Raw genomic sequence first — 7,514 nt, 5'->3', positions numbered from 1 at the left:
AGTTACAACTTTATAAAGTTAATACAATTACAAGTAAATGATAAAAGAGTCAGGCCATTTTCTTTTCAATGTATCCAGATGCTTCTTCAGTGGCCTTTCTCTTGGGTTGTGGTGGTGAACTTGGTTCTGTAGCCATTCCCAGTTCAGCTTCCATCTGCTTCTTTTTGAGAAATTTGTTCTTGATTCTTTTCATGAAAGTTAACTCTGCCCTGGAAAATGACGTTTTTCCTTTGAAGCACTCACCAATCTCTTTTAACTCAATCATTCCAAAAGCATGAATTGTACATGCTGGCCTTTCATCAGTGAAATTTTCTTCCCTGAACAACTTCATTGAAAACCTTTCAAACTTGGGATCATTAGGAATGCCTTCAATTTCTACCCTTATTATTTTTCTAACATCAGCTCTGCCGTGTACAAAGGCTTCATATCTTTCCCTTGTTTGAGCTTGATTGACCAGAAACTGGACATCATCAGAACCAATGCCTTGTTCAGATGTTTCCATTGGTCTGCTTTCAGTAGGAGTCTCACTAGTATTTCTTGTTACAACCTTGGTAAGAGACTTTGAAGTGTCCATAGGAATGAATGTATTCAGATCAGCATCTCTTGAGGCCTTAGATATTCTTCCACATTCTTTTTGACTTGGTTCTTCAGACGAACCAGTTCTTCTTTCCTTCTTTTAATCAGCTCTGGAATAGGGATATCATGAGTAAATGAGTCCAGCTCCTGTTCTTCCTTCAAATATGCACTTCTTAATTTGATATCATCCAGAACATCAAGACATTTAATAATTCTGGGATCTTTCTTCATTTGTAAGTACATATCTAACTTCAGATTCAAGGCACCAGCATTCTGGGATCTTTCTTCATGATGTTTGACCAGTGCCTTTTTGGCATTTTCTTTATGAATATTAATGAGGAGTTCAGTTTGATGAATTCTTTTCGATTCTTCCTCAGTAACATTCGGCCTTTCAGGAGACTGAACTTCTTCATTTGCACCAGATGTGCCCTTTAGATTTTTCTTGAGCTGGGCAACACCTTCAAACTCTTCAAACTGTGGCTCATTGGCATCGGTACCAATATTATCACCTTCCTCCATACGAGCAAATTCCATCTTTTGCTCCTTCAACTTTTTAGCAGCAAATGCAACTAGAGCACCTGGATTTTCCCCCTTGGAATAACCTCCAGCATTGAGGTGATTCCAGACCTGCTCTAGCATTTGCCTATCAGTGGAGCCAAAAGTACGACCAGCGACTGGCTTCATTGCTGACATATCCTTCTTGAGTTCCTAGACTTGTGTTTTCAGATTTTTTTACCTCAGTCACCAAGTCCTTAAGAATTTCCTGAACAGTCACATCTATAACCTTTGGCAACATAACTTCTTGCGATTTGATCATAACAGAGTCAGTCACATCAGTAGAGAGCTGCTTGAGTACCAGATTCTTGAGTTTCAAAGCAGTCTGGTCACTTACATTGCTGATGACTGAACTCTGATCCAGTGTTGGCCTACAATCCAACCTATCCACCACACGATGCAAGTTCTGGACCTGGGTCTTCAGTTCTCCTAGAGAGGTGTCAACTGCTTCTTTAACAGCAGTTTGGACATTAGAAACTGAGATAGAGGATCTTTCGTTCATTTCCTGGACTACCACTTTGAAAGATTCTTGGAAATTGTTAGTGGCAAGTACCAATTCATTCAGTTTATCAAATACCAGTTGTTCATTCCCAGAGAAGGTGTTCAACTCTGACCGAAAGGAATTAGTCATGGCAGATTTGAAATCAGAGAGAAACTGAGAGGATGACAGGAGGGATTTCTCCAAGTCGGCCACTTTGTGTAAAAGGCCTTGGACTTCGGTGGAAGATGAAGAAGAGAATCCCACTAGTATAGAAGAAGGTCCAGATTCACTTCTTTGAACAACAGATATGAGTGTCTCGACTCTGTCATGTATAGGAAATTCGATTTGAGCAGCAGTATAGTCTGGAGCACTTGAGACTGGAATATTTAAAACTGGAGGTCTCTCAGTTGACTGTGGAGGATTTTGAGTTGATTGAGGTGAAGGAATTAAAATAGAAGGAAGAGGATTTATGTATGGTGTGGCTGAAGAAATTGGAGGTGGTGGAGGAGGTGGCATCACAGTTTGTTCAGATTGGAGTAGAGTAAGAGTTGGAGTTTCTGAAGGAATGATATCAATGGGGAGATCGATTGAAGTTGAGACAGGATTCTGGAGATCTGCCTCCATAGACTGAGCTTCACCAAATAAATCCTGAACTTGACCAGAATTAGACAAGTCCAAGGATGATTCATCTCCATCCCAGAAGGTGGTTTGATCTGCAGCCTGATCAATTACAATTCTGTTTAAGTCTATCTGGGAGGAATCTGGAATAACCACATTTTGTTGTTCAGATTCTTGATTTTCTACTTCCCTAAGAGTGTCTATATTGAATTGAGGACCACCCTGGGTTTCTTCTGAATCCACTGGAGGTGATGCATCAGTAGTTTCCCTCCGAAAGCTTTCAGTCATAACAACTGGGATCTCAACTTCATCACTTTTGGACACTAAGTTATTGAGATCCCTCAAGTGCTTAGCCATAGAAAAATGACTGGTGTCAAAATCATACTCATTTCCAAGTGCACGCTTAAAAATCAAAGACAGGAAACGAATGAAGGGAACATGGGATTTTCTTTTATGAACCTTTATTCTTTCAGCCAAATCATTCCAAAGAATTTGGGCAAAATCAAACCTGAGCCCATGCCATAGGCAATATGCAATCATAAGTTGGGTCTGGTTAATTTGATCAAGCCCTCCAGATCCACTTCCCAAACATTCTACCAAATGAGTAAAAAAGAATCTCCAAGAATCAGTGAGTTTACTCATATAGATAGTACCTTTTCTTTTTAACACACCCTGCTAATCAAGAATTTCAGTGTGACCCATCTGCCTACACACTTCCCTAAGATTGATGCCAGTAGGAAGTTGTAATGGTAATTCATTTTCAGAAAAATAGTTCAGACGAAGGGCATCTCGTAAAGAATCGACAGTTATTGTACGAGGACAAGATCCCTTTTTCAAGGTGTAATGAATGGTATGATCATCACCTGCCTAAAAGTGAGCAGTATACCAGAATTCGCACAAATAACCATGGTACATTTTCCCTGGATTCATAGTAAGAGCCCCATATAATGGACAACTAAGAAAGAAAGAATTTAGTCATCCAATAATAGATTGAGGATCATGGGTTCCGACAAGCTTTGCCATCCAGTTGTGCATGTTGATCCTGATTTTGTCAGAATCGATGATGATGTCATGAGCTTTAGTGACGTTTGCAGGAGGAGTATAGTTGTCGGTGAGAAGATTTCTGTCACAATTTATTGTTCTGGGAGCCATTAGAAATATGAAATTGAAAGAATTTAGGGTTTTACAAATAAAATTAAAAAAAGAGATAGTGATGATTGGAATTGAATGAAAGAAATAAATGAAGGAAATTGAAGATTTGGGAGTAAATGACTTTCGAGATAAATCTGAAAGTGAAGGTAAATGCGAGTACTTATAGAGGAAAGAGAAAATGGAATTCAAAACGGTAAGTTTGAAAAAGTTCAAAACAGTTTTGATCGGTTTTGACATCCGCATTTAATGTTTCCCATCACACATAAATGTATGACGGTTGACAGCCCACAAAAATTACCAACTTGCACTTTTTTGTCTTCCCAAGGTAACAAAACCATCATTTAAATTGAAAAAGTCATGCCACGTAAGGTAAACAGTAACTGTCCAGATGAAACATTTGTAAGGTTGGCATGCACTATCCTTAAATATTAAAAAGAAATATTTGACACATACAGACTCATTTTAATGCATTTGGAGGTTGACTGGACACTCCAGTTTCACTGGTGGATTAGGCCAGTAGAACATGCATTACTGGTACACTGGAGGGACACTCCAGTAAGTACCCAGATTGACCATTCTGGTAATCCTCAAACACGCACATCAACTAATATAAACAAATGAGAGGGACACATTTACAAAGCAACAAAAGTTACTTCAAACATGCACATCAACTTATCCAGTATTAATGAGAGGGACACATTTACAAGGTACTAGAAACATTTTTCAGAAAAATTTGTCTAGTGAGAAAATAAATTAATAAATTCCCCCTGAAACTTAGATATATATATAAACAAAATGTGGTCTGAGTCCTTCCCCCTGGAATGGTGATCCATAAATCTATCAGTGCAAAGATAGTATCACAAAGGCGTTCGATAGCTTTACTAGTATAGATTTATAAATCTGGAATCAAAGAACCCTGCCAGTGTCACAAAGGCGTTCATAACAAGGTTCCAGATTAAGGGTTCAACATTCCCAACTCACTGACAAGATTTTGAAATGTTTTTTCAATCAAAGGTTTTGTAAAAATGTCAGCAAGTTGTTTATCAGTGGGAATAAAATGGATTTCAACATCATTCTTCATTACATGATCGCGAATAAAATGATACCTGACATCAATGTGTTTCGTCTTGGAATGCATGACTGGATTGTTTGAGATAGCAATGGCACTGGTATTGTCACAAAAGATAGGAGTCTTTGAGTACTTAATACTATAATCAAGCAACTGGTGCTTCATCTAGAGTATCTGAGCACAACAACTGGCTGCAGACACATATTCTGCTTCAGCAGTGGATAAAGAGACTGAAGTTTACTTCTTACTGGTCCAGCTCACCAGTTTGCCACCAAGGAAATGACATCCACCAGTAGTGAATTTCCTGTCTATCTTACAACCTGCATGATCTGAATCTGAATAACCCATTAGATCTAAGCCTGAGCCTTTGGGATACCAAAGACCCAAACTGGGAGTACCTTTAAGGTACTTCAAAATGCGCTTTACAGCCGCTAGATGAGATTCTTTTGGGTTAGGCTGATATCTGGCACAAAGACATGTTGCAAACATTATATCTGGTCTACTGGCAGTTAGATACATTAGTGAACCAATCATGCCTCTATAGACAGTGGTGTTCACTGGCTTCCCATCAGGGTCTGAATCTATTGTTAAAGGTGCAGAAATAGGAGTTGATTTTGAGGGTGAAGAATTCATATCGAATTTTCTTAAAATATCTCTAACATATTTTTCTTGATTAATAAAAATACCATCACTGGTTTGTTTAATCTGGAGTCCAAGAAAAAATGTTAATTCACCCATTAAACTCATTTCAAATTTTGAAGACATGATTTTTGAAAATTTCTTGCACAAAGATTCATCAGTAGAACCAAAGATAATATCATCAACATAAACTTGTACAAACAGAAGATTACCTCTTTCATGAAGAATAAATAAGTGTTTGGTCAGAGTATCATACCAGGCTCGAGGGGCTTGTCTGAGGCCATACAGTGCCTTGTCCAGACGATATACCCAATGTGGATGCTTTTCATCAATGAAACCTGGAGTTTGCTTGACAAAAACTTCTTCTTCTAATTCTCCATTCAAAAATGCACTTTTTACGTCCATCTGGTAGACCTTGAATTTATGATGAGCAGCAAAGGCTAAAAACATTCTGATGACTTCTAAACTTGCTACTGGTGCAAATGATTCTTCAAAGTCAAGGTCTGTCTGGACGTACCCTTGTGCCACCAATCTGGCCTTATTTCTGACCACATGACCATCTTCGTCAACTTTATTCCTGAAGACCCATCTGCTTCCAATTGGTTCTTTCTTGCCAACTGGAGGAGGAACCAGATTCCAAACTTTATTTCATTTGAACTGATGAAGCTCTTCTTGCATAGCTATCACCCAGCTTGGGTCATTCATTGCCTCGTCAATCTTCTTCGGTTCCATCAGTGATAAGAAGCTGACATATAAACATTATTCACTAGAGGCACTTCTGGTCTGAACCCCTCTACTGGAGTCACCGATAATCTGGTTGATTGGGTGAGCTTTTGTCCACTTAGAGTATTGACCAGGATTGTTTCTTACAACAATATCAGTGCAAGAATTCAATTGATTTTCTGGAGTAGGATCTTGCCAGACAACTTCAGCATCTTCATCAGAATCTGTAAGATCACGATTTGCATCATGAAATTCTTCATTTAACGGCATTTCTTGGATTACTGGCTCAAAATCAATTGAATCTGATACTAGAGAAGTAGTACGAACATCTGATCCAATAACAAGTTCAGAGGGTAGTTTGAAACTTATTAAAGGATAGAATGAAGTATTACTGGAAGTTTTTCAAATTGCACTGGTTCCAAGTCAGGATGACTGGAAGCATCTTCAGATGAATCTTTATTGAAGTTGATAGGATCAGATTCACCAAAGATAATTGGACTTTCTGGGGGAGAATTGAGGGTTGGCCTTTTATTGATTGCTTCATTTGACTCATCAAATGTGACATGTATTGACTCCTGGACCTTTTCCAATCTCTTTTTGTAGACTCTGAAGGCTTTGCGAATGGCTGAATATCCTAAGAAATATCCCTCATCAGCTTTGGCATCAAATTTGCCTAACTGACTGGAGTCATTCAGGATGAAAACTGGACATCCAAAAACGTGAAAATAACCAATATTTGGTTTTCTATTTCTCAATATTTCATAGGATGTCTTCTTGTGTCTCTTCACGTATACTAAGCGATTTTGAGTATGACAAGCGGTTGCAATTGCTTCAGCCCAGTACATTTTAGGAAGACCAGATTCAGCAAGCATACTCCTGGCAGCTTCTATCAGCGTGCTGTTCTTTCTTTCTACAACTCCATTCTGTTCTGGTGTATGTGCTGATGAGAAATTCTGGGAGATGCCAGTGTCAGTGCAGAATTTCTCCAGAGTTGCATTCTGGAATTCTGTTCCATTATCACTTCTTAACTGACACACTTTTCGCTTGTATTTGAGTTCAATTTGCTTGATAAGAGCGATGATTTCAGCAGCAGTTTCATTTTTTGATCTAAGCAATATTACCCAACAAAATCTGGAGTATTCATCTACAACTACTAGGGTATATTTCTTACCAGCACGAGTCCGAACGTTCACTGGACCAAAGAGGTCCATATGAAGCATATGAAGAGGTTCAGATATGCTAAAATTCTGTTGTCTTGAAACTGGTATGTTTCTGCTTCCCCATCTCACATCCTGGACATGGCCTTTCCTTTTTGAAAGAGACAGAAGGTATCCCATCTGCGAGTTATTTTCTAGACAACTTGTTGATATTTTTGAAATTTAAATGGGACAACCTTTTATGCCATAGCCAGTTTGTGTCTTCATCAGCCTTGGTATAGAAACATTGCTCTGAAGGAGCGCTTTCCATATCCATTATGTACACATTCCCTTTTCTGGGAGCAATCAATACTACCTTCCAATCCTTATTAAATACGATGCCTTGAGAGATGTTAAATAACACCTGGTAGCCATCATCACACAACTGGCTCACACTTATGAGATTATACTTCAACCCATTTACATAAGCCACTCGTCTGAATTTGACTTGACCATTGTTCAGAACACCATATCCCTCAGTCTTTCCAGAACCATCATTTCCAAA

General features: G+C 38.6%; 1 protein-coding gene across 1 annotated transcript; it reads right to left on the bottom strand.

Annotated features, from left to right (window-relative positions):
* Window positions 1-1,222: 1,222 nt before the first annotated feature.
* Window positions 1,223-2,872, bottom strand: LOC122591527. Its single transcript, XM_043763791.1, has one exon. It carries the CDS (start codon window positions 2,870-2,872, stop codon window positions 1,223-1,225), a length of 1,650 nt encoding a protein of 549 aa, XP_043619726.1.
* Between the last annotated feature and the right edge of the window lie 4,642 nt (window positions 2,873-7,514).

This window comes from Erigeron canadensis, chromosome 3 (genome assembly GCF_010389155.1).
Source record: "Erigeron canadensis isolate Cc75 chromosome 3, C_canadensis_v1, whole genome shotgun sequence".
NCBI classification, from domain to species: Eukaryota; Viridiplantae; Streptophyta; class Magnoliopsida; order Asterales; family Asteraceae; genus Erigeron; species Erigeron canadensis.
This window is presented reverse-complemented; position numbering and strand designations above follow the sequence as displayed.

Coding starts and splice junctions, on each gene's coding strand:
- LOC122591527 (XM_043763791.1), bottom strand. CDS start 2,872: ATGAGTAAACTCACTGATTCTTGGAGATTCTTTTTTACTCATTTGGTA.